We start from the raw sequence: 27835 nt of genomic DNA on the forward strand, positions 1-27835 counted from the left end.
GAAACCCTGTCTCGGAAAAAAAAAAAAAAAAAAAAGAACTACCAGACATGTGTGGGACTGTGGTAGTGCACTAATCTTAGCATCTGGGACTGAGAGGAAGGAAGATCAGAAGTTCAAGGTCAGCTTCAGCTACACAGCAAGCTCAAGGGCAAGCCTGGGCTACGGAAGATCCTGTTTCAAAACAACAGAGAAAACATCACAATAAAAAGGCTGATGAATGTAGCTCAGCAGTAGAATATTTGTTAGTATGCACAGGCCTCCAAGTTAAATCCTTAATACCCACCCTGCGCCCCCTCCCCAAAAAAAGAGGGGGAAAGAAAATGGAAAAGACAAATTAAATGTCCAACATAGCCATAACTAGAGTAGTATAAGAATGTGTAATTGTCAGTTACAGAGATTGTCACTTCACCTTCCCAGTCCCCAGTGTGTCCTTTGTATAGTCTCTTGATTACAAGTAAGTCCCTAAGGTCATTTCAGGTTCAAGTGAAGGTGAATTCTTATGGCCATGCATGCCTCTACTTGCAGCACCTGGGAGACCTAAAGGAGGAAGGGGGAGAGTTTAAACACAGCCTCAGCTATATAGCAAAACCTATCTCAAACAAAAAAGAGGAAAGGTAATTAGACCCCACTGATGGATGGGTGGAGTGTGAAAGAATTTGATGTATTATTCAAATCACAATAAGAAGCAAAAGGTAGAAGATTCTAATCTCAGCTGGGTGGTGGTGGTGGTGGTGGTGGTGGTGGTAGTGGTGGCGCATGCCTTTAATCCCAGCACTTGGGAGGCAGAAGCCTGTGAGTTTGAGGCCAGCCTGGTCTACAGAGCGAGATCCAGGACAGCCAGGACTACACAGAGGAACCCTGTCTCAAAAAAAAAAAAAAAAGAGGAGGAAGAAGAACCATCATCATCATCTAGTCTCCACCCCAGGAGCAGCCAGAAGAATGGCCTAACTCTTGGGAAAACTCGACTTTATCTCTTTCGGAAAAAGACCAAAATCTTTCCTTCTTTCATTCTTTCATCCCTAACATTTTGCTTATCTATCATCTATCTATCTATCTATCTATCTATCTATCTATCTATCTATCTATCTACCTATCCATCTATCTATCTACCTACCTACTATCTATTTCTGTGATGCTGGGGATTGGACCCATGGCCTCATAAATGTTAGGCAAGTGTTCTCTCTACCACTGAGCTACATCACCAGCCTCTTCCACATTTTAAATGATGAGTGTACATTTCATGCCAGATGCTGGGCTGATGATGCATGGTTATCCAGAGGAAAACCAAACTAGAATCCTAGTGTGGCAAAGAAAATAGACAGACAGATGAGAAGGGAGACCTATGGAGAGATGAAATAGGACCATCCAGTGCTAAAAATAGAGAGGAATTGCTTGGGGGAGAGACCTAGAAATTCAGGGAGTCTTCCAGACAAGCTGGAATCTATCAGAATCAGGCTCAGAGATCTGGGTAAGCCAAGAGGAGGTAGAAAGTGCCAGGAGTCCCAGCCATGGGGAACAGCAAGCCCAAAGCCTTGATACGTTCTAAAAACACTCTACATGACTATGGCAGGAAGGGAGGCCTGTCTAGGGAAGAGGAATCTGAGTGCTCACCCAAAGGGTCGTGGAAGGGAGCAGAGAAGCAATAGTTCAGATCTGAGTGTTGTATGGCAGTTGCACCTGATAGAGGGGCATGGAAGTGATTGGGACTGTTCTTAAAGCTGGGAGAAGAGATGTGCAGGAACTGCTGAGAGGCTGGCTGGCAGCAGAACTGGCTCTAGGGGACAGAATAAGGACGGGGTTGCTTAGAGGTGTTGGGTGGTTCACGGAGGAAAACAAGTACCTTGAAGACAGCCGGTCCAGATGGCAGCCACTTCATACCACCTGCAGTCCACCACCTGCTCTGGCAAGCCTGGGTCTTAACAGCCCCTCCCCCACAAAGCAGGACTGCATGGCCACAAGCACAAGACAGAGCTCTTTCCCCAACCCGCACTTAATTCCAGCCCCAAAGATGCCCAGAGTGCTGTGAGGCTTCCTGATGGTATATCAGGCTGCACTGCAGGGAGATGTTTCTCAAGGTTTTAGGGCGCCGAGCCTCGTTAGCTCAGGGCAGCCCTCCTCAGGCCAGCTTCTGCTGACACCAGCACAGCTGGATGGCGACATCTAGAGGCAGCCTCTGGGTCTTCCATGGCCTCATACACAGAGCAGAGCACTCCCTACTGATGCTATCACTGTACCCTCCTCACCATTAACGGTCCAGCCACCAGGCAGGGCTCAGGACAGCCAATTCTCCCATTTTCCCATGCTACAGCCCCATTTGGGGACAGCAGCAAAATCCCAGAACTTCCATAATGAACTTTGGATCCTTTTCTCTTTCACAAACCCAGAGACACGCTGACTGAGGATGACAGTCCCACCACCCCACTCACCCAGCAGACCCTCTCCTCCACCTCACCATCTAGACTCAGACAATGGCCCCCAGACATTGAGATTATGGTTCAGCCATTGCCTCTCCTGCAATGGAACTTTTTGTAGCTAATTGGCCATTTCTGCCCATCCACATCCATGTTCTCTGAAACCAGATCCTCATGGCCAAACTCCTCCCTTCCTTCTGCTTCCACGCCACAGCTTGCTATTTTCCTCCTATCCTCTGACCTCCTCTTTTGCAGATTCTTCTCTTTTCCTTGGTGTCTGCCCAGCCATCGTTCCTAACTCATTTCAAACCAGCTTTTGTGTTCCTGGGGCGGAGCAGGGGTAGGTATGTGGGAAGGGGCCAGAGAACGGACCCTGGTAGCATCACAGGGAAACAAATGAGGCAGGACTCCTGGTTCTGTCTGAAACTAATAAAGAGAAGCCGTACTCATTCTGAGGTCACTCAGAATGATCTCCCCCAGGCAGAGCTTCACATGGCTTAGGCTGGCCTTGTACTTGACAGGTACCTGAGCATGACCTTGAACTCTTGATCCTTGGGTCTCCTACAACACCATATCCAGATTGTGCACCCACCCTGCACAATCCTTTTCTGTCCTGATAGGTAACCTGAGGGCCTTTCCTTGTCTACCCAGCCACATTTAAAAAGCCTTGTTTCCATACAGAGACACTCCTACCTACCTCCTCAATGACTCAGAAGCCCTGTCCCCAGACACTTGACTGGATCAGATCTCAGGCATCAATTTTTGTACTCCTTTCCTGGATGGTCCTTCCCTGCCTCATGTTGCCAGTATCATGAACTCAGCTCCTTTCTAGTCTGAATGACTAACTCCAGGTTTGTGCATTGTGGACAGAGCTGCAGCCCTGGAAAAGCATCCTGTTTCTCTACTGCAGGGAGCTTGGGGTTGGTGAAGGCTTTCCAGAATCCAGGAAAGGCAGGCAGACTTGTGGGCAAAGATACAGTGGGCTCCAGGGTGTTCCTCTGTAGACAGCTTTGCCGGGGGCCCAGCCCTTGTTGATGAAAGTCAGAAGAGGAATCCTAACCTCTCTACTATGCTCCTGCTGCCCCATCCAGGCCATTGCCAGACTAAGACACGTATAGAGAAAGCAGAAAAGGTCAGAGACCAATGGGACCAAGACACTCCAACAAACAGTAAAAACTCACCCGTCCCAGATGGAGCCAGTTACTCAGGAATCTGGCCACTGACAATTCAGAGGGTCACCAAGGTTAGCAACTATTTAGGGGCATTTAGTAGCATCAAATAAATAGAATAAAAATGCTTAGCCAGGAAGTGGTGGTGCTCACCTCTAATCTCAGCACTTGGGAGGCAGAAGCAAATGAATCTCTGTGAGTTCGAGGCCAGCCTGGTCTACAGAGTGAGTTCCAGGACAGCCAGTGCAGTTACACAGAGAAACCCTGTCTCGAAAAACAAAACAAAATTCTAGAGATGAAAAGTTAAATCTATACATTTAATTTTCCCAACAGGGTGGTGGTGTCTCATACCTGTGATCCCAATGGCTTGGAGACAGGAGCAAGAGGATCTAGAGTTCCAGGCCAGTTAGCAAGACCCTTGTCTCAAAAAGAATCTGGGGGGATGAGGCTTTTAATCCCAGCACTCGGGAGGCAGAAGCAAGTGGATCTCTATGAGTTCAAGGCCAGCCTGGTCTATATAATAGTAAGTTACAGGCCAGCCAAGGCTACTCAGTGAGACTGTGTCTCAAACAAACAAAAAATCTGAGGCCAAAGAGATGGCTCAGTGGTTAAAAAAACTGGCTGCTCTTCCAGAGGACCCTGGTTCAGTTTCCAGCACCCACATGGTGGCCACAACCATCTGTCACTGCAGTCCCAGGGAATCCAATGCCGCCTTCTGACCTTCACCTGTACCAGGCACACAGGTGATATATACACATACACATAAAAATAAAACACTCCCATACACATTAAAAAAAAAACACTCCCATACACATAAAAATAAAACATTCCCATACACATAAAAAATAAAGTAAAAAATCCCCAGTACTTCCTTTTCTAACTCCACCAAATACTTTTCAAGAAATGACCAGAAGTGATGGATATACTAATTACCTTGACCTGATCATTACACAATGTATACACAAGTTGACACATCCAAGTGTACCCCATAAGAATGCCTTTATATGTCAATCAAAACATTTTTTCTTTTTCGATGCCTAGCTTAATTACCCAGCCCTAACTAAAATACTAATGACTAAAGATTTGTATTTGAATTAAAAAAAAAAATTTAGATTTATTTTATGTGGTGATATTTTATTTGTGCTCTAACAAATAAAGCTTGATTGGGGATCAGAGGACAAAGCCAGCCACTATATTAAACATAGAGGTCAGCCAGTGATAGCATACACCTTCAATCCTAGTATTCAGGGGGCAGAGATCCATCTGGATCTCTGTGAGTTCAAAGCCACACTGGAAACAGAGCCAGAAGTGGTGGCACATGCCTTTAATCCCAGGACTTGAGATTTCTTGTCTTTGCTTGGGAAGGACACACACCTTTAATCTCAGGAAGTAATATGGCAGGACACAGGAAGGTATATAAGGCGAGAGGAAACAGGAACTCACGCTCTTGAGACTGAGGATTTCCTAGAGGTAAGAGCTTGTGGCTGGCTTGTTCTGCTTCTCTGATCTTTCAGCTTTCACCCCAATATCTGGCTCCAGGTTTTCTAATAATAAGACTGTTTAGTAATTTGTGTTACAATTTTATATGAGTGTTTTGCCTGGATGTATATATGTACACCATGTGTGTACAGTGCCCAAGGTCAGAAGACAGAGGATCCCCTTGAACTGTAGTTATGATTATGAACCAACCAACTGAACCTGGGTTCTGATCCCCAATGCCTGCCAGTCACTGTGGTACTCATGTGCAGCCATATCTCCAGCCCCTGTCCCTGCATTTTTTGTAAAGGCCCACTGATCATTTCGGGTGCGTTGAGACACAGTGAGTGGGGTCTTCAGGTCTATGCAGCCTAGACTTTTCCCCAGAACTGGCTTCATACTACTAGTAACACAAAAGCTGTTTTTACAAGTAGGTTCTCAGTAAACTATGAAATTCTAGCAGGTCTTAGCCCAGAGTGCATAGTGGGCCTCAGCCTTTTTTCTTCCCAGCTCTCCACTCACATGGCTAACATACATAATCCTCCAGAGGCTGGAGAGATGGCTCAGTATTAAGAGTGCTCCTGAAGCAGACCTGAATTTGGTCCTTAACACATGGGCAGCTCATCGTGACCTGGAACTCCAACTCCAAGAGATCCAGTGCCGCCTTCCTGCCTGAGCATCTGCACTCACATGATACACCCACATAAAGACAAGTGTACACAGTTAAAAAAGCAAAATACTCAAAATAAATAAGAACTGAAAAAGGACTCCCTGTGTGCTCAGCAGCTACTAAAAGCTTCAGTGCGCCATGCATCTCTTTGGAGCAGGGTCTTCAATAGTCCCAACTCTTCCTTGGTCAGATAAAAATGCTGAAACAAAAGCTGGCCTAGCATCCTAAGGGCTAGAAAAATTAATGTTCAAACTAAAGGAAACCAAATTTCATTTTGCTTCTTTTATTTAAAAGTTCTACTTAAATATCCTCAACGGTTAGAAAATCGGGGTCAGATAGGAACACTGGTACACAGCTCAAAATACAAATGCCAGTAATTATTAAAGACCATGGTTAATGATTGTTCCAAGAAAATGCATAGTAAGAAATATTTTTCCAGGAGGCAAGTTAGACACCAGGAACCAAAGGAAGAAGGGATAGGACCTCAGTTGGCTCAGGAAAGAGTTATACAACAGCCCAAACATGCCTCCCCCACCAGGCTACACACATGACAGTTTACGTCAACAGCCTTGACCTTCAAACCCAAAGGGAGCTTCTACACAGCAAATGCACTTCAAAGACATGAAACTGGGGTGGCTCCATTCCAGAATATTCTGCTTCAACCTGGGAGGTTATAACTTCCCAGTAGCTATCCAACGAAAAAACAGAAGCTGGTCAAAAGGACAGAACCAGCTTCCTTTTGAATACATTTTGTTGTTGATCTACATAATCATACCCTTCTTTATTTGAAGGTCAAACCATTTACATTTTACCTATGTTTAAAAGTTGTCAATGTCCAGTGTGCCTAAAAGCTTTTTAGCTTTTAGCCAAATGTATTCTGGGGAAAACATCCGTATATTATGCCTCAAAGTTTACATTATAATAAATTAGCTTTAATGTTATAAATAACATCTCAGAAAACTGAATCTTATTAACATGATCTAGCATACATTCAAAACTATCACCTTCTCTACAGTTTTACTAACTTTGGAAATCAACAGCACTGTACTATTTACACATGAAACAAATCTCTAAATTATATCATTTCCATCAGTTTCTTTACCCCAAATCATAAATGTCACTCATTTTAAGCACCAAGACATACTTACTTCAAAAGTTACATCTGCAATATTAAATGGTCAATCTCATTATTTAAAGTTTGAAAGTCTAAAAATTGAAATCTCTGTATGAAAAGAACATAAGAGCTTTGGAAGAACTGACAAGGACCATGAACCTCCTTTTTAATTTCTGGGTCCCAAAGCAAAAGCTCATTTGCTTCAAGGGAGTCACTGCCAAGATCCATGACCAGGGAGACAGATATGTTGGCATGTAACCAGAAAGCAATACTCACTGGAGCGGGCACAGAAAAGCTGAGTTCACAGAGGAAGAGAAAAAGGTAGACAATAAGCCAGCCTTTCTTCTTTCTTAATATTTCAGCTGGAAAACAGGGACATCTATTAGACAGTGAGAAAACACAGACACTCTCAGAGACACAAATAGGAGGTCTGTGTTCTATCAACTTCAGGATAAGTTACCTGAATCAGAGCCATTTATGACCCATGGCAGCCTCCAAAATAGGGCTCAGATACTGAATGCCAGTTAAGGCTCCCAAGATACTCCTGGGCTTAGCTGGCATAAAAAACAAAGGATAAAGGGGGGAAAAAGTCAGACAAATATCGTCTTCTGTTCAAACAGCAAACTTTCAAGCTAAAATAATAATGACTCACATTTGGGGTTACGTTTTGTTTTGTTTTGTTGTTTTTCTGAAGCAAGTTAGTGCCTAGCTGGGACGCACTATTTTTTGTTGTTGTTGATAAGAGTCTCATGTATTCACTTCTGATCTTCCTCCCTCCACCACTGAAGTGCCGAGATTAAGGCATGGTCCAGCACACCCAGGTTTGTCATTTCCTACGTTAATGTGAGGTGGCACAGTTGGTTAATTATTTAGGATAGACTTACACATGAGGGTTAAGAGAAAGAGGCCTTCGGAAGGTCATCACACCTGAGAGCATCAAAGACCCACAGAAAGTAAACATAGCCAAGTGTGGGTACGGGCTCCTCCAGGAAGAACTGCCTACGTTTTATTTTTGAGTAAAAAATCCAAGAGATCGGAAGTGTAATAGTAATGGTTTCAGAACAAAAGAACCCAAAAGCGTCCCTTTTTTAAAAAAAAAAAACAAGACCGTATCACTAACCGGGTACACTAGGAAATGTGCAAAGAACAATCCCCCTATTTTTCCATTTTGCTTATTTGGGGGTGGGGGGGGGTAACACATGCCATGGTGCACCACGTGGAGGTCAGAAGGCAATTTTTAACTCCTTCCACCACGTGGGGCCCAGGGATGGAGCTCAAGTTTCCAGGGTTGGCAGCCTTTACCCGCTGAGCTGTTCTGCCAGCCCAGCCCCAACTCTTGACAGAATGTCTACCAGTAACACCAAGGGGAGGGGGGGGGGCAAACCTAGTTCCCTGCTAGTGTGTGGATGGCACAGAGGGTAAGAGACAAGGGACCAACCAAGGAGCTGCCCACAGTGAAGCGCTCTGATGAGGTGCAGGAAATTAAACCTGCCAAAAAAAAAAAAATACATGTGTTTCCATTTAGGGGACACATTTCCTGCCGTAGCCACCCGAGAGAGGAAGAAGTCGATCCCCTGAAAGGAGCCACGTGGGCTGGTTTTCAAGCAAGCACAAAGATTCTGCAGCCCCTATAAGACCAGATGCATCTCAATTTTCACCCACGTCTCACACTAAATATGGTCTAACCCCCGAAGCATAGCAATGGTGATTCCTAACAGGCAGGGGCAGCTGTCCCATCTGATAAGTCTCCCCGCTCCCTCCCAGAATACAGAGAAAAAGCCTCCCTCAGCTCACGATTGTTCTCTTATTATCCTCACATCTCTAGAACTAGGCTGAAACCTTAAGTCCACAAATCACTGAATAAGTCTACTCTGCTTAAATGTCCACAACTACCACCTGGCCATATCACCTTTCTCCCAACCTTTGGAAGCGAGAGGGTGAAAGATTTTCCAGTAATGGCGTGGTGAGGCTGGGCAGCACAGCAGAGGTAGTATTGTGTCAGTGTTTGAGGGATATAATCAGAAAGAATGGCAACTATGAATAACCCCATGGCTAAGCCTGGGGGAAACATTTTACTAAGCAGAAAGTCAGGGTTTAGGGATTAGACAGAAATTGCCTCTCAGTACGGCTCAGAGGTTTTGGGGTGGAACTCAACAGAAGGACCAAAGGCGGCACAATTAAATTCAGCCGGCTCAGAAACCTAGCCCCTCCCATCCTCAGCTGAGAAAACAAGGCGAGTAGTCCTAAATGTGCTTATGGCAGCCCTGCTCGCAAGTCTGAGGATTCAGTTTTAAAGTAAATTTAACCATTGTTAAAACGCAAATGGCACAGAATATCTTCACAGTCATTACAGAAAATCTCTCACACACACACACACACAGAGGAAACTTAGAATATGACATAGAAAAGTGCCCTGAAGATTGTTTCATAAACCTAGCCTTCCATAATTTAAAAACAAAACAAAAACTATAGCCTAGAAGTTGTGCATAAGAGTCCACAATGATCACATTTGTAAATTTTGCAACTGGGTCTCAGAAGATCCTGAAGTTCTTTATTCTTAGAATCGTGATTAAATGTATCCTTTAAAAGCACAGGATGACACAGTTTAACAGTTTCTTCATAAAGGACATGGGCTACGGGAGCCTATGCCAGTTTTAGTCTGCTGCATAGAAGAGTTGACCAGTGCACACCGGGACAAAAACCACTGCTAATGCTTTGTCACTAAGGCTGGGTTTCCAGACCTCCCTTTGTTAGTCAACAACCTACATCTGCCTATTCCTTAATAAGGTTTGAATTGCTCACTTAGGAGTAAGTGAAAATGTTTTAAAGGGTATTCGTGTTAGCCTTGGCAACAGGGTGAGACTCTTAACCCTCCTTATAATATGTATCAATTGAATCGGAGTTAAAAAACACCACCATGACAGTGATATCATCCCGGTACATCCTGGCTACATCTTCTGGTAATGTCAGCATGGCGGCCAGTCGCTCCGGCTCCATCTCCCCGTACTCATTGCTCCCGATGGCATGTCTGATCAGATGCGTAGCTGCATTTTGGTCAGCTGCATGGAGTCCACTGGCTTTCCTCTGAAGCAGCAGATTCTGCATGAGTCCCAGGTTGGCTGGTCTTTGGTCCAGGTCTGGCTTATGGCAACCAACCTTGGATAGGTGCCCCACCACCAGCCTTACCACATCCTCATTGCCCAGCATGTCCCACAGACCATCTGAGGCCAGCACAAGGAACTTATCTTGGGGCCTCAGCCTGTGGTATGTAACCTCGGGCTTGGCAGTCAGATAGGGTGGAGTATAGTAGTGGGGTGGTGTGAACTGATAGATGTTGAGGGCTTCAGTGTCAAAGCCCCTCTCGAGGACACTACGCTGCAACTCTTTACTCCATTTTAACTGGACATCCCCAAAGGCCCTGCAGGGTATGAGGACACCCAACAGCCTATCATCTATGATGAGTGTCCTGCCCTCAGACTCAGGGTGCTCTCTCTTAAGGCGGGACAGCTCAGCCTCATTCCAAGCATTGTGGTCACAGGTAAGAGGCAAACAGGACCACGCACCATTGTCTTCCTGGACACCAAGGATAGCCCGGCAGTCACCAGCATTCGCCACATGCAGGTGAACTCCATTGACATGGGCCATGCAAGCTGTTGCCCCAGAAAAAGCAACCTGGAGGGATAAGTTCTTTGTCACCTCATCTTCCAGAGGAGCCTGAATTTCTAGTGAGATGTCAGAATCCAGTCTCTGGAAAGAATACATCAATGCTTCTTCAATGCTCAACCCCATTTCCATATGCAGGTCAAGAAGTTCCTGCCAGTAGACTCTGAGGTGGTCCAGATGCACCGATGTGACATCCTTATAAATACTATCCCCAGGATGTTTGAGCCACTGAAGGATGGGCAGCAAAGGCTTCATGTTTTCCATGGCTTCCTCCATCTGCTCCAAGGTCTGGTGGGACATCAGGGACACCGCCATGTAGTAGAAGAGCCTCTCACTTACCGCTTGTGCACAGGCGTGGCCGCCATGTCCATCAAAAATACCAAACATCAGTCCGTTGGTTTGCATGCAGGAAGCTACACCTTGCCGGTCCTCCACTGGGGAATTGGCAGCCAGCTGGTTGCTCTCAAACCTTAGCACTGAATTTGGAGCGCCACTGTTGAAATCAAGAACTTTGTGAGATGACTCACCAGCTCGCAGCATGTCATTGACCTGTTCGGGGCTAAGCTGTAAGTGGAAATCTTCTTCCTCGGTCGACGTGTGTCTGTAGGCTCTCTGCAGAGCAAAGCCACCACACGGAGTACTGTTCTTTAGAGTCGACGATGCCGGAGGGAAAAGCCTCCATTTCAGCTGATGCCTATTCGAGGCGCCCCTTGAGTATAAGCGTCTACCCCCTTGTAATATAGCAATTCGATTCCTTGCAGAATTGAAGATCCAGTAGGACACGGCGGTACTTGACATTCTGACACTATATTGGCGAGTAGAGGTGGGTTGCTTTTCAGCCTGAAAAATTAAAGAGTTTATAAAAACTTCAAAGCTCAAATTAAAAAAAAAAATACCGTGAAGACATTTCTTTTGCTAATATTCTCTCTGATTTGTACCCACCCCCCTTTTCCTCTCCTTTCCGAGCTCTTTCTCAGGCCAGAGCCTACTTTCTAGCTCCCTTGTTCAGTCTCCTCTGCAGTAGGTGTTCACTTAGGTATCTGCTCTCCCAAGTCATCTATCTACTCCACAAATTCCAGACACGTAGCTGCTTACTGGCGCCTATCCCGAGTCCAGCCCTGTACCTGCTACAAAGCAGGCCCTCAAATATTAGCTCAACTTGGCATTTTCGGAGGCCCAGTGACGCTAGCTATTAACAGACATACTGCTTCACTAGTCTCAACGGCACTTACTACTAGTATGATGGGAATATTACCAGTCTCAGATGGTTGGGCTTTGTGTTATTGCTGCTGTTTTGTGAGTCACTAGAGTAAACGCACAGCCTCTTCTATGATGATCTACCACTGAGCTACATCCCCAGCCCTCTTTTTTTTTTTTTGGTTTTTTGAAACAGGGTCTCTCCGTGTAGTTTTGGTGCCTGTCCTGGATTACTCTGTAGACCAGGCTGGCCTCCAACTCACAGAAATTCATCTGCCTCTGCCTCCCGAGTGCTGGGATGAAAGGCGTGCGCCACCACCTAGCCCCAGCCCTCTTCCACCAAATGCTGCTCTCACAAGATCTGGGAGTGCTTTTTGCTGTTATCATTGTTTTGTGTTGGGTTTTGTTTTGACACAGGAGCTCACTTTGTCATCCTGGCTGGCATGGAATTCACTGTGTAGATCAGGCTGTCCTCAAACTCGAAGATCTGCCTGTTCCAGCCTCTTGCGTACTGAGATTAAAGGTGTGTGCCAACATGCCAAGTTTTCACAAAGTTTGTAAAAATTTAATATGACACCTCCAGGTCAGGCATGGTGCTACATGACTTTAATTCCTGAATTTGGGAGGCAAAGAGGCAGAGGCAAGCTGATCTCTGTGAGTTCAAGGCTAGCCTGATTTACATTGCAAATTGTTGTTCTGTGCATCATTCGGGGCCAGCCAAGGTAACAAAGTAAGGCTATGCAGGGTGGGATGCAAGGAGCTGGGAGTAGTGATGTAAACCTTTAATCCCAGCACTTGGGAGGCACAGGCAAATAAGAGTTTGAAGCCAGCTACACAGAGAAATCCTGTCTCAAAATACTACAAAAAGAAATAGTCAAGCCGGGGCATGGTAGTATATGCCTTTAATCCTAGCACTTGGGTGGCAGAGGCAGGCAGATCTCTTAGTTCGAGGCCAGCCTGGTCTAGAGAGAGATCCAGAACAGTCAAGGCTACACAGAGAAACCCTGTCTCAAAAAAAAAAAAAAAAAAAGTCACTATTTTTGTCATTGGGAACATTCTTCTAGTCAGATTCTTACATCGTTGGGCCGACTACACTGAATCTGACTTCCGTGTTAAAGACAATGTTTTCACTGATAGTACTATTTATGGATTTTGCCATAAACATTCACAGTAACTGCAGACTTGGACTTTGTTTCCACTAAACACCAAATTGCATGGCCTTTGCAGCCACCTTTTCCTTACTTATTTCCAAAATCAGTAGGTCAAAGGGTATAAACGCACTGTCAAGTTGATTTCCCAAAGCCAGTGAAGATCGTCCCTTACCCACCCGGCTGAACTTGGGGCAGATGAGGTCGGTCAGAGGCAGATGGCCTGGGACGCCCCTTGACCCTGCAGAAAGGACAGGCAGCTGTGGTTAATGAAAACCGTCCGCCGCAGATGGGGCAGAATTTAGCACCCCTTAAAGAAATCAAGCCTCTTGATTTCTTATCTAGGAGGTAAGGTTCTAGTTAAGAACTTCCCGGCTCCAGTTTAGTGTTCTGAACCTCGGCTTTCCAAACTGTAAGACAGGAATCCAGTTTGCGACGCCCAGCTCACCAGTGTTCCAATACTAAGGAAGCTGGTGCAGGGAACCGGCTAAGCAGCCGACTCCTCCACTAGCGCGCGGACCCACGTGGCGCGTTCGCGCGAGTAGGGTGACCACGACCCGGGGACCAGCTCGTCCCGCCCTCTCACCTCATCTCCTCTCCGCCCCATCACCTGAGGCACCCGCAGGCCAGGCTGGTGAAGATATCCGCACCCCTACTTGTCCCCTTCCTTACCTCGTACTCTTGTCCTCGTCTCACCAGCTTGCGCCGCCCGTACTCGGCGGATGCTCTCAGCTCAGATCCTGCGCGCAGTTCCCCGGTTGCTGCGTCCGGGTTTTACTTCCCCGGAGAGGCCCCTAGTCGAGGAACCAGCACCAGAAGAAAGCTCCCTCCCGCCAATCCTGATTGGCTTATCTTCGGAGGTGGGCCCTTGATGGACATAGATATTACCCAATAGATGAAGAGGGAAAAAGGAAGAAAGGAGGCGGAGCCGGGAGGGGCCGCCTGCACTCTACCCCCTGGGGTTACGGTAGCATTTGAGCAGGCACTGCGCCACCGGGCCATCACGTGAGCCTATGCCCCTAGCTTGCCTTATCGCCACGCCCTGCAGGCCCAGAACCAAGAGACCACACCAGTTCCTTATTGTTCGTTCTTCCATGCGTTCCTCCCCAGGGTTGTTCCGTTCCCTCCAGGCCCCTCTCCCAAGCGCCATACCCTTATTGTCAACCTTTTGGACACCTGCCTTGAAGGCCCTGTGGACAACTCCAGTTCTACTTGCCCTGACCTTATTTTCCAAACCTGCTCTTCTTCCTAACCCAGTAAAGTGCCAGGGGTCTCCCACTGGCACTAGGAGACTCAAGTCCAAACACTAGGGTCAATTTGATGCCTCTCTGACTCATTACACACTTTAATCCTGTCATTTCCATCTCCTAAATACCTTTCCACCCATCTATTTGCCAACACCAGACTGCAAGCCTCTCAGTGTCCCGTTTGCCAAATTACACTTAACCTAGCCATCCTTCCTTCCTCTAGAGATGGCTAGAATGAACCTTCCAAAACTTCTGATCTAAAGCGTTGCTAACCACTACTTCGAATTCACAATTACATTGGCGTATTAGTGACAAGTGATGGTAGCTGGCACTGTTACTTGTTGGGAGATTGGGAAAGGCTGAGGACCAGAGCAACAGACATTCCCTCTTTCTGGTCCTAACAACAGCAGAGGCCAGTCTTCACCTCTTCCCTTTAAAAATTGTTTTAATGGAGGTTTCCTGAAGATGTGAGCTGGAAGAACCCTTTCTTAAAGTCAAAGAGAAATGAGAGACAGCAGAAAGGTCTGAAAATGGGGTCTCCAGAAAGAAAGACACAGTGGCCTACCTGAGAAGCCTGAACCCAAAGCCATGTGTAAGGTCAAAGGGTTTCTGTCATATTTCTGTGAATAACATATATCCTGTCACTCAGCCTCAGGCCTTCCAAGAAGGTGTTTGTTTGGACGTTTTTTGTTTTATTTTTGTTTTTGAGGCAGAATCTCACTATGTATCCCTAGCTAGTTTAGAACTAGCTATGTAGACCAGGGTAGCCTCCAAAGATCCACCCACTTCTGCCTCATAAATTCTGGGCTTAAAGGCATGTGCTAATAAAGGCCTTGTTTTACTGGGGGCTGTGTTTTGTTTTTGTGGCACTATTGGACTTAGAGCCTCCCACATACTAGGCAAACACCCCACCACAGAAACACTTCTTCACTTCTCTCCTCTGCCCACCCACCTCCTCTTTTAATGCCAGGAGACAGTCTCACCAAGGTACCCAGGCGGACCTTGAACCTTAGCCTCAGGAGTAGCTGGGATTATAGGCTTGCACCACCAGGTGGAGCCCTTTCTGGAGGTTCTCAATCAGACACCGGACACCAAGGAGTCTCTTTCAGGCCCATACTAAAAATCCTGATCAAGTAGATGGGCATGAGAGAACAAAGAAGCACATTTTGTTTTTGTTGTGTTAGGGGTTTGTTTTACAAATAGCTCATCTGAGCCTATAGAAGGTTATTTTTCAGAACAGAAGCGGGAAGTTTTGTTACTGCAGTTTGAAATCAATAAAATCCTAACATTTCTCCCTCCCTCCAAACTCTCCCATATACCCCTCTCCTTCAAATTCATGGCCTCTTTTTTCACTATTTGTTATTGCATTCATATATGTATCTATATATACATATATATTCCTAAATATAATCTGCTCAATCTGTAAAATGTTACATATATGGGCCGGGCGGTGGTGGCACACGCCTTTAATCCCAGCACTCGGGAGGCAGAGCCAGGCAGATCTCTGTGAGTTCCAGGCCAGCCTGGGCTACCAAGTGAGTTCCAGGAAAGTCGCAAAGCTACACAGAGAAACCCTGTCTCGAAAAACAAAAACAAAAACAAAAACAAAAACAAAAAAAAAGTTACTTGTATGTATGTTTTCAGGGCTGACCTTTTAGCACTGGACAACCAGTTGGTGTGCTCTTCCCTGGGGAAAACTGTTCTGGTGGGAGCTCCACCCCAGCCCCGCCTCCCCATCCATGTACCCAAAGAGTCTGGAGTGTTCTGGTGGAAGCTCCACCTCAATCCCCCTCCCCCATGTCTCTTTCCCCAAACCCTGCCTCATCTCAGAAAGCCCACCAAACACAGCCCCTCCCCCCTCACACAGGGTATTTAAACTGACCCCTAGAAAACAGACCCATGGTTTTTGGGTCTCTCTTCCCATCTCCTCTCTGGGGGGCTGGAAAATCATCTGGGAGCGTTTTACTCGTTAAAGCTGGGCTTTTTCTTAATTCGATTTGATTTGGTCTGATTTGGATTGCTGTGTCAGCAGAGAAGCTTATTGGGCTGCAGAAACTTCAAAAACCACCTTTCCCACTCCCAGCTTTCCTCAGGTGACAGAGGACAAAAGTTTAGTTGTCCAGCCCACAATATGATCGGTCCTGAGCTGACTCTTGGAAAAACACAGATGCCCCCTACCACTTTCCTGAGAAAATTTTGTATCATTTTGCTAAGTCTGAAACCATAGAGGTTTTCTTTTTTCTTTTCTGTTTGAGGCAGGGATGGCATATGAGTGTTCAGGGCAAGAGAGACCAGAAGAGGGCTTTGGATCCCCAGAGTTAGAACTGTTGTGCCCAGGTCGCAAGACCCTTAAGCAAGACCACCACAGAGCCAATATCCGATGCAAGCACACAGAGGTTTTTATTAACAAAACAAGCAAGCTTGGTCCAACACCCAACATCCAACACAGCGGGTGGAGGAGAACACCCCGAGCACTCACTTTAAGGGGTTTATATAGGAAAAGTTTACATGCAGCTTGGGATTGGACGAGGGGGCTAAGGGTGAGGCAGTTCTTTGAAGTTACTAGCTGAACTATAAGCATGAGGTTACCAATGGCTAACAGGATGCAGGGTATCTTAGAGACATAATTTTTTTTTTACTCCCTGTGTCCTGCTTTTGTTGAACCCAGGATATATACATTCAGGTTTATTCCAGTCCTACTCTCCTCTAAGGTCAACTTCTGGTCAGTTGAGTCCATTACTCCCCATATCTTGTTTGGCCAAGTCCAGGATACATAGATTTATTGTCCCAGCCTTAAGTTCAACTTCTGATCACTTCTGAAACTGCTGGTCAGCAAATGCCTTTGGAGGAGGGGAGGGGGAAGCGTCTCTCAAGATGGCTACTGATTTTTCCCTTCCAGAACCACACCTGGGTGAGGAACAGGAGCTTACCTGTTGTGTGAGTACTGGGATCCAAACTATTCCTTGTGATTTTACAGCAAGTGCACTTAACTGCTGAGCCATCTCTCTAACCCCCCACCATACTTGTGCGCATGCGCGTGTGAGTGTGAGTGTGCGTGTGCGTGTGCGTGTGCGTGTGCGTGTGTGTGTGTGTGTGTGTGTGTGTGTGTGTGTGTGTGTGTTATTAGGAACTGAATCTAAGGCTTCCCATGTGCTGAACAAATGTTGCAATACTGTATTATAGCTCCAACAACAGTTTTTCTAAATGACCAGAAACTCCTCCTTCCAAAGTGAAAAATGCATCCATGAGGATAAAATAAGGGCCAGTGAGAGGGCTCAGTGGGTAAAGTGGCTTGCCACCAATTCTGACACCCAGAGTCTGATCCCTGGGATCCACAGTGGGGAAGGAGAGAACCGAGTCCTTTAAGTAGCTCTCTAACCTCCTCAAGCAAACTATGCTATGTGTGAGCCCCCTTCTCACAAATAAATAAAAGTTTAAAAGAAGCTATAAGTACATCCTTCATATTATATATGAAGATCCCTATGTGAGCTCCAGGGTTCCTTGTTCCAAATGTAAGAAACAAAGGAAAAGGACACATCTTCCTGTGAGAAAGGGAGAGTACAGATCAACTGGAACTCTTAGAAAAAAAAACAACGTTGAGCCTCACTAAAAGTCTAATAAGAATTAAAATGAGCTATTGATTTAGAGCAATCTGTTCTCTGTTGCACTTTCAATCTGTAGTAAAGAGACAAAGTGAACATTGCAGTGCTTGTTTCCCCTTTTTGATAATAATTTATTATCATTTGACATCCAGTCCTACATTTCTGGGGAACCTTTTCATACTTAATAAGATTAACGTGAATTTATTTGACTTTAAGTGGAGAGCATGGCCCCTGGATGGTGAAACCTAAGGCAGAGACAGCAGAGGGTAGGGCTAGAGAGCAGCTAGGGTTATGGCTAATGAACTTCTTTGGTGTTCAGTTGGAACCTCCAGCTCGCCCTGCAGTCTGGGGAAGCCCATTCCTGTCTCTCTCTTTCCAAACCCTGCCTGCTCAAAGAGTCTCTGAACAAAGGAAAAGCGTCAAAAGCCAAGTTCCACATTCTTGGTGCCTATTGCAACTTCCTCACCTGATGCCACCAGCCACCCAAGTCCCCACCTAAGTGCTCAGCTTTTGACCAGACTTGGGCACAAAGCCAGTTTGTGGCAGACACGTCACCACCCTTCGCCTACAGTCTATAAAACTTTCCTGCCCTGGCCTGGGCACGCAATTCTCTGGCCTCAATTTCTGAGACCTGTGAACTTGCCCAGGAGTTGCTTTGCTCAATCAATCTGTTACACTTTTTCAATTTGGCTTGATCTGGCTTACTTCATTGGTGGAGACACTTATTACCTGGGGGGTGAGGGTGGGGCAGAAAACCTACTATTTGGGTTGTGAGCCTCACCTAAGTAGGATATGGTTTTGGGTTTTGTTTTGTTTTGTTTTTTGAGACATGGTTTCTCTGTAGCTTTGGAGCCTGTCCTGGACTAGCTCTGTAGACCAGGCTGGCCTTGAACTCACAGAGATCCACCTGTCTCTGCCTCCCAAGTGCTGGGATTATAGGCATGTGCCACCACTGCCCGGCCCTAAGTAGGATATGAACATACACATGCCATGTGTAGTTTACACCTAATTTTCTTTCTTGTTATAGAGGGCTGACCACTTGGTACTGGATAGGCAACTGGGGGCTTCTTCCCTGGGGAAGCCTGTTTCTCCTGCTCTTAGCATTCCTTAGTTGCCTATAGTTCTCTTTCAAGGGTTGGGGCGCCATAAGATTTCCCCCTTTCATGATAACATGTTCATCGTGTCCTCCTTGTTCAGATCTTTTTTAGGCAGCCATGTTGAAACTTCATGAGGGTAGCTTCTGACATTTCTAGGAGATGAAACAGCAAACTTCCTGTTCTCTGGCCTCCTACAGTCTTTCTGCCCTTCTACTGTAGAGATTCCAGAGCCTTAGGTGCAGGAGTTGTGTTGTAGATGTACCAGTTGGGGCTGTGCACCACATGATAACTCATTCTCTGCATTTTGGTAGGTTGTAGTTTTCTGGTCTCTCTTGCAAAGAGACGTTTCTTTGATAAGAGGTGAGGTCTACACTTATATATGAAGATTTGAAAGTAGGAGCCGTGGATGAGAGAGAACCTGTGACCTTTGTCTTTCTGGGTCTGGGTTACCTTGCTCAATATGATCATTTCTAGTTTCACCTATTTATCTGCAAATTTCAAATTTTTTAATTTTTATAAAGCTGAATAGTATTCCATAATGTGTGTACACATTTTCCTCATCCATTAATCAGCTGAAAGACAGTTTGTTTCTATTTCCTAGCTGCTGTGACTAGAGCAACAGTGAATACAACTAAGTAAGTAACCATGGAGTAAGATGTTGGGTCCTTTGGGCAGACGCTGAGAAGTGGTATAGTTGGGTCATATGGAAAATTTATTTTTAGGTTTTTCTTTCTTTCTTTCCTCTTATTGGAAATAGGTTTCTTTTCTTCATAATATATCCTGACTATGCTTTCTTCTCCCAATTTCTTCCCACCTCCTTTTCCATCCATTCCACCCCCTTTCTGTCTCTCATTAGAAAATAAACATACTTCCAAGGGATAGCAATAAAATAAGTTCAAACAAAAACTAACAAACCAGAATAGGAAAAAAAAAAAAAAAAACAAGCAGAAGAAGAAAAGCCCAAGAAAAGGCATAAGAAACAGATATATACAGAGAGACCCACTCACTTGAACACTCAGGTGTTGTGGAATAATATTTAAACTAAGCAAAGATGTGTTACATTTGTTTATGCTGCAGAATATTACTTTTACTGTGTAAAGGTGTGTTCCTTTGTTTATGCATTTGTTTAATGATGTAAGGTTATATGCTTAATTATGTAAAGATGCATTGCATTTGTTTCACCTTGCCTGCCTAGGGCAGCTGATTAGTCTAATAAAAAGCTGAACGGCCAATAGCTAGGCAGGAGAGGGATAGGTGGGGCTGGCATGCAGATAGAATAAATAGGAGGAGAACTCTAGGCTCAAGAGGAGGAGAGATGAGAGAAGAAGGAGGAGAAGATAATAAGGGAGATACCCAGGGCCAGAAGCCAGGCAGCCACTGCCAGACAGCTGTAACTAGAGTTTTCCTGCCTTGCCCACAGTCAGGACAAATCTCTGTCACCCGCCAGTCCCACAGCCGCTCAGACCCAACCAAGTAAACACAGAGACTTATATTGCTTACAAACTGTATGGCTGTGGCAGGCTTCTTGCTAACTGTTCTTATATCTTAAATTAATCCATTTCTATAAATCTATACCTTGCCATGTGGCTTGTGGCTTACCGGCATCTTCACATGCTGCTTGTCATGGCGGCGGCTGGCAGTGACCCCTTCAGCCTTCCTGTTCTTTCTTTTTTCTCTCTGTTAGTCCCACCTATACTTCCTGCCTGGCCACTGGCCAATCAGTGTTTTATTTATTGACCAATCAGAGCAACAGATTTGACATACAGACCATCCCTCAGCAGACAGAGTAAGACACACAAAAAGAAAGTAAGAAAGGTAATAAGCCCCAAGGCAAAAGGTAGATAAAGAGAAACAGGTTAATTTAAGTTAAAAAGAGCAAGCCAGAAACAAGCCTAAGCTAGGCCAAGCATTCAAATCTAAAATTAAGTCTCTGTGTCATGATTGGGAGCTGGTTGGTGAGCTGAAAGAAAAAGTGTGGTACACTCAGGGATCCTACAAAAACACTAAACTGGAATCCATAATATATACTCAAAGGATCTGTGGAGTAAAAAGAGAGAATATATATATATATATATATATATATATATATATATATATAATTTTATTTTTCAAAATTATTTTAATTATCTTGTTTTATGTGTATGCGTTTCCATATGAAGTTGAAATTTGTCCTTTAAAGATCTGTGAACAATTGTGCTGGAATTTTGATAGGGATTGCATTGAATCTGTAGATTGCTTTTGGTAGAATGGCCATTTTCACTATTAATTCAATCCTACCGATCCATGATCATGGGAGATCTTTCTATTTTTTGATACCCTCTTCAATTTCTTAAAATTCTTAACATACAAGCCTTTCACGTGCTTGGTTCAAGTTACCTCAAGATATTTTATATTATTTGAGGCTATTGTGAAAGATGTTTGTGGTGGTTTGAAAGAAAATGCCCCCCCCCAAAAAAAGTGGCACTATTAGGAGGTGTGGTCTTGTTGGAGGAAGGTTGTCACTGTAGGGGTGGGCTTTGAGGTCTTTTTCTCAAACTTCCCTCAATGTGACAGTCAGTTGACTTCCTGTTGACTCTAAGTGAAGATAAGTAGGACTCTCAGCTCCAGCACCACATCTGCCTGCACGCTGCCATGCCCCCCTTCATGATCCTAATGGACTGAACCTCTGAAACTGTAAGTGAGCCACCCTCCATTAAATGTTTTCTTTGTAAGAGTTGCCATGATCATGGTGTCTTTTCACAGAAATAAAAACTCTAATTAAGACAGAGTTGTTTTCCTGATTTCTTTCTCAGTACATTTGTCATTTATATATAGGAGGGCTACTGATTTTTCAGTTTTGTATCCAGCTACTTTGCTGAAAGTGTTTATCAGTTGTAGGAATTCCCTGATAGGGTTTTTGGTGTCACTTATGTATACTACCATATCATCTATGAATAATGATACTTTGACTTCTTCCTTTCCAGTGTGTATCCCTTGATCTCATTCAGTTGTCTTATTGCTCTAGCTAAGACTTCAAGAACTATATTGATTAGGTATGGAGAGAGTGTTCAACCTTGTTTTCTTCCTGATTTTAGTGGAACTAATTTGGGTTTTTCTCCATTTAAGTTAATGTTGGCTGTGAGCTTGCTGTAAATTGCTTTTATTATGTTTAGGCTTATCTCTTGTATCCCCAGCCTTTCCAGGACTTTTATCAGGAAGGGGTGTTAGATTCTATCAAAGACCTTTTCTGCATCTAATGAGATGATCGTGTGGTTTTTTTTTTTCTTTCAGTTTACATGGTGAATTACATTAATCAGTTTTCATATGTTGAACCATCCCTGCATCTCTAGGATGAAGCCTACTTGATCATGGTGGATGATCTTTTTCATGTGCTCTTGGATTTGGTTTAAAGTATTTTATTGAGAAATTTTGCATCTATGTTCATGAGAAAAATTTGGTCTGTAATTCTTTCTTTGTTGTGTCTTTATGTGGTTTGAGTGTTAGAGTAGCTATGGCCTCATGAAATGAAATGGGCAATGTTCCTTCTGTTTCCATTTTTGGGATAATTTGAGGATTATTGACATTAACTCTTCTTTGAAATTATGATAAAATTCTGCACTAAAACTATCTGGCCCTGACCTTCTTTTGGTTGGGAGATTTTTTTTTTTTTTTTTTTTTTTTTTTTTTTTTTTGGTTTTTTCGAGACAGGGTTTCTCTGTGTAGCTTTGCGCCTTTCCTGGAGCTCACTTGGTAGCCCAGGCTGGCCTCGAACTCACAGAGATCTGCCTGGCTCTGCCTCCCGAGTGCTGGGATTAAAGGCGTGCGCCACCACCGCCCGGCTTGGTTGGGAGATTTTTGATTACTGCTTCTATTTTACTAGGTGTTATAGATCTGCTTACATTGTTTATTAGACCTTGATTTAACTTGATAGATGTCATGTGCTGAGAAAATTATTCATCCCTTTTAGATTTTCCAATTTAGTAGAGTACAGGTTTCTAAAGGACATCCTTATAATTCTCTGAATTTTCTCAGTATCCATTATGGCCCCCTTTTTATTTCTAATTTTGTTAATTTGGATATTTCCTTTCCACCTTTACTTAATTTGAATAAAGATTTGTCAATCTTGGGCTGGAGAGATGGCTCAGAGGTTAAGAGCACCGACTGCTCTTCCAGAGGTCCTGAGTTCAATTCCTAGCACCCACTGGGTGGCTCACAACCATCTGTAATGAGATCTGGCGCCCTCTTCTGTGTACATAATAAATAAGTAAATCTTAAAAAAAGATTTGTCGGGCTGGAGAGATGGCTCAGAGGTTAAGAGCACTGGCTGTTCTTCCAGAGGTCCTGAGTTCAATTCCCAGCACCCACATGGTGGCTCACAACCATCTGTAATGAGATCTGGCTCCCTCTTCTGGCCTGCAGGGATATGTGCAGACAGAACACTGTATACATAATAAATAAATCTTTAAAAAAAAAAATTTCTCAATCTTATTGATTTTTTTCAAAGAACCAGCTCTTTGTTTCACTGATTCTTCATATTGATTTTGTTTGTTTGTCTCTATTTTATTGATTTCAGCCCCAAGTCTGATTATATCTGGCCATTTACTCCTTGTGGGTGTGATTTCCTCTTTTTGTTCTAGAGCTTTCTTGTATGCCAATAAGTTACTATGAGATTGCTCCAATACTTTTTTAAGTATGCACTTAGTTCTGTGAACTTGCCTATTAGGTCTGCCTTCATTTTGTCCCCTAAGTTTAGTTATGTTGTGTATCTTCATCATGTATTATGTGTACATTTTCACATGTATTATGTGTTCATTTTCATCCAATTCTAGAAGGTCTTTCTTCAATTTCTTTCTTTAATTTCTGTCTTGATCCATTTTTCATTCAGTAGTGAGTTGTTCAGTTTCCATGAGTTTATAAAGATTCTGTTGTTGAAATCCAGCTGTGGTGGTCTGATAGGATGCAGGGTGTTATGAAGATTTTCTTGTACTTGCTGAGGCTTGCTTTGTATTCAAGTACATAGTCAATTTCAAAGAAAGCTCAAAGGTGCACTGGGAAGAAGGTATACTCTTTTGTTTGGGTAAAATGTTATGTAAATATGTTTGGTCCATTTGGTTTATATTATCAGTTAGCTCCATCATTTCTTTGTTTAGTTTTTGTCTGGATGACTTGTCAAGGGTGGGGTCTTGAAGTGTCCTACTGTCAGTGTGTGAGGGTCAATATGTGATTTAAGCTGTAGTTTTATTTCTTTTATGAACTTGGGTGCCTTTGTGCTTGGTGCACAGATGTTAAGAATTTCCATGTCCTTTTGGTGGATCTTTCTTTTGATAAGTGTGTAGTGTCCTTCCCTCTCTCTTGATAATTTGTTTTGGTTTGAAGTCTATTTTGTCATTAAAATGGCTACACCAGCTTGCTTCTTAGGTCTATTTGTTTGGAATATCTTTTGCCATCCTTTTACCCTGAGGTGATGTCTATCCTTGATGTTAAGATTTCTTGGATGCAGAATAATAGAACCTGTTTTCACATCCATTCTGTTAGTCTATGTCTTTTTATTGGGGAATTGAAACCTTGGCTGTTAAGAGATATCAATGAGGAGTGTTTGATGATTCCTGCTATTTTTTGTGGTAGTAGTGTGTGTTCATTTGTGTGGATGTGTGTGGTATGCTCACACATGCGTGTGTGTTTCCTCTCTCTTGATGTTCTGGTCTGGAATTATTTATTCCTTGTGTGTTTTGTGTTGTTTTTAGAAACAGGGTTTCTCTGAGTAGGCCTGGCTGTCCTGGAGATAGCTCTGTATATCAAGCTGGCCTCAAACTCAGAGATCTGCCTGCCTCTGCCTCTCAAATGCTGGGATCAAAGGCATGTGCCACCATCACTCAGTTCCTTGTGTTTTCTTGATCATTGTTAACCTCTTTAAGTTGTAGTTTTCCTCCTAGCACCTTCTCTAGGGCTGTATCTGTAGATAAATATTGATTAAATTTGCTCTTATCATGAAATATCTTTAATGTCCTCCATCTATTATGATTGAAATTTTTGCTGGGTATAATACTTTGGGCTGACATCTGTGGTCTTTTAGAGCCTGTAGAGCATCTGTCCAGGCCCTTTTGACTTTTAGAGTCTCTATTAAGAAGCCAGCTGTTATTCTAATAAGTCTACAGTTATATGTTACTTGGTCTTTTCCTCTTTCAGCTTTTAATATTCTTTCTTTGTTATATATGCTGGTGCTTTGTTTATTATGTGCCAAGGGGACTTTCTTTTCTGTTCCAATCTATTTGGTGTTCTGTATGCTTCTTGGACCTTGATAGACATCTCCTTCTTCAGGTTAGAAAAATTTTTTTCTATGATTTTGTTGTAAGCATTTTCTTTGGGGCTGGAGGGATGGCTCAGTGGTTGGGAACACTGGCTGCTCTTCCAGAGGACCCAGGTTCAATTCCCAGCACCCCAATGGTGGCTCACAACTGTCTGTAACTCCAGTTTCAGATCTGACATCCTCACACAGACATACATGCAGGCAAAACACCAATGCACATAAAATAAATAAATCAATCAATAAGAAAATATTTTCTTTGCCTTTAACCTGGGATTCTTCTCCTTCCTCTATTCCTATTATTCTTAGATTTGGTCTTTTCATAGGGTCTCAGGGTTCCTGGATATTTTGCCCCAGGATTATTTTAGATTTAACATTTAATTTGACCAAGGCATCCATTTCTTCTATCATGCCTTTAATGCCTGAGATTCTCTCTTCCATCTCTTGTATTCTGTTGGTGATGCTTGCCTCTGAGATTCCTGTGTGAGCTCATAAATTTTTCATTTCTAGATTTCCCTCAGTTTGGGTTTTCTTCATTGACTCTATTTCCACTTTCCAGTCTTGAACTATCTTCATCATTTCATTCCACGGTTTGTGTTTTCATAGATTTCTTTAAGGGATGTATTCACTACCTTTTAAAATACCTCTATCGTATTCATAAAGACTGTCTTAAGGTTTTTAGCTGTGCTTCAGCTCTGTTGCAATTCTAGGGCCTGCTGCAGTGGGGTTGCTGGGCTCTAGTGGAGACATACTGTCCTGATTGTTGTGTTTTCACTCTGGCATCTAGACATCTGGGTTTGCGATGGTTGTAATTCTAGGTGCTGGTGTCTTGTCTTGTCTTCGTTGGTGGGTGTTTTGTTCCTTGGTTTCTGTTGCCCTCTCTGGTTCTTAGGAGAGTGTGGTCACTGTGTGTTGCCTGGTAAAGAATTCTTCTAGGGTCCTGCTAAGTGTGGCTACTGGGAGTTCCTGGTAAAATATGTTCCTAGGTATTCAGAGCTGATACTTAGGAATGGGATGGGCTAGAAAGGGGAGCTAGGAGGGGGTACACAGGGAGGAGGAAAGCAGGGTTTCACAAGGATCTGCTCAACCTCCTGGGAATAGAAGCAGAGAGTGAGGAGAGTCCATAACAAGTAGTCTGCTCCAGAGCTGGGAATTAGACCTGATATTGCATGTAGAGGAGACGAGGGAGAATGAAGATCTGAACCTCATCTGCCTACTTGCTTTCCTGGCAGGCTTGGATGGCAGATTATTCAGGGAATGCCTGCTGGTATTGGGTGCTGGGATAAAGGGATGAGGAGGAAGGTCAGAGAGGAAGATCTGTGTGATCCACTGGAGATGGGGCCAGGGATGGAAGAGAGGTCCCAGCAGGTGATCTGCTGTAGAGCTGGGGGTGAAACTGGGGAACTGGATTTGGATGAGAGGAGGGAGAGATGAAGATCTGCAATTAGCTTACCTGCTTTCCTGGCCAGAGTTCCTAATTTCTTTTTTTTTTTTTAATATATATTTTTTTAAGATTTATTTATTATGTATACAATGTTCTGCTTCTGCTTGCACATATCCCTTCAGACCAGAAGAGGGCACCAGATCTCATTCTAGATGGTTGTGAGCCACCATGTGGTTGCTGGGAATTGAACTCAGGACCTCTGGAAGAACAGCCAGTGCTCTTAACCTCTGAGCCATCTCTCCAGCCCCCCCCCCCCTAATTTCTTATTTAAAAAAAAAAAAAAGAGTTACCTATAGCAGAAAGCTCTTTCATCTTAAATTAACCCATTTCTATTTGTCTCGCCATGTGTTCTGTGGGACAGCAGAAAACCAATAAAAAGGGGTCCATTGTCATCAAGATTCTATTTCTTCCCATGCTTGTCTCCACTTTCAGAGGATCCTTTCTCTATCCAGAATAAATCTAAACTTTCCATTTTGATATTAATAACGTTCATGTGTTCCACAATAAGCCTTTCCAATAGCAATCTCTGAAGGCTCCAGGAGGAAGATGGGGATCCACAATACTGACTCTATCAGTCCAGATTGATGCCATGGTATCCATGAACATTACTCAATGATCAACTTTGGACTGAAAACTCTCCATGACAGTTCCAAGATGAAATGGTCCATCATACTACACTTCTAGCCAGAATCTCAGACACCTTACCCATTACTCTGAGACTGGTTGCAGAATCTACAGCTAGCTCTATTGAGAACTAACTATCTGAGCTTTCTTACAGGACCCCAAGGAGTTGCTGTTGCCCTCTAAACAGCAGGAAGCAATTCTAAGAAAACAATGCCTTTCTCCCAAAGGTTTCATTTTCTCCAGGTTATGGATAATGATTATAAGGTTGGGGGTGGAACAATAAAAATCAGACTCAGTATTCTCCTTAAGAAAAGAAAAAGGGGCTGGGTGGTAGTGGCGTATGCCTTTAATCCCAGCACTCAGGAGGCAGAGACAGGCAGATCTCTGTGAGTTCAAGGCCAGCCTGGTTTACAGAGCGAGATCCAGGACAGGCACCAAAACTACAAGGAGAAACCCTGTCTCAAAAAAAAAAAAAAAAAAAAAAAAAGAAAGGAAGAAAGAAAGAAAAGAGAAAGGGGAGTGGATAGGTATAGCATATTAAGGTAGATTATTGTATATACTAGTAAACTAATTTAGTAAAATATCAGCCTTGCACAGTTATGGATTCTTGTATGTAGATGTAACAGTCTTATTAAATAAGAAACACAGAGCCAAATGCAGAGTTAAAAGCCCAAGAGGTCAGAGCAGTAG

At 43.9% G+C, this 27835-nt stretch overlaps 1 protein-coding gene across 2 annotated transcripts; it reads right to left on the minus strand.

Moving 5' to 3' along the window:
* Positions 1-5993: 5993 nt before the first annotated feature.
* Pdp2 (pyruvate dehydrogenase phosphatase catalytic subunit 2) lies at positions 5994-13704 on the minus strand. 2 transcript variants are annotated; one of them, XM_076571602.1, is made up of 3 exons: positions 13521-13704; positions 13028-13089; positions 5994-11343 (listed from the first exon to the last, which is right to left on the minus strand). In XM_076571602.1, exon 3 carries the CDS (start codon positions 11299-11301, stop codon positions 9706-9708), a length of 1596 nt encoding a protein of 531 aa, XP_076427717.1. In that variant the 5' UTR covers positions 11302-11343; positions 13028-13089; positions 13521-13704; the 3' UTR covers positions 5994-9705. The 2 variants fall into 2 exon arrangements, with proteins under 2 accessions (XP_076427717.1, XP_006978561.1); XM_006978499.4 differs by lacking the exon at positions 13028-13089.
* Positions 13705-27835: the final 14131 nt, after the last annotated feature.

Source organism: Peromyscus maniculatus, chromosome 5, assembly GCF_049852395.1.
Source record: "Peromyscus maniculatus bairdii isolate BWxNUB_F1_BW_parent chromosome 5, HU_Pman_BW_mat_3.1, whole genome shotgun sequence".
Classification (NCBI taxonomy): Eukaryota; Metazoa; Chordata; class Mammalia; order Rodentia; family Cricetidae; genus Peromyscus; species Peromyscus maniculatus.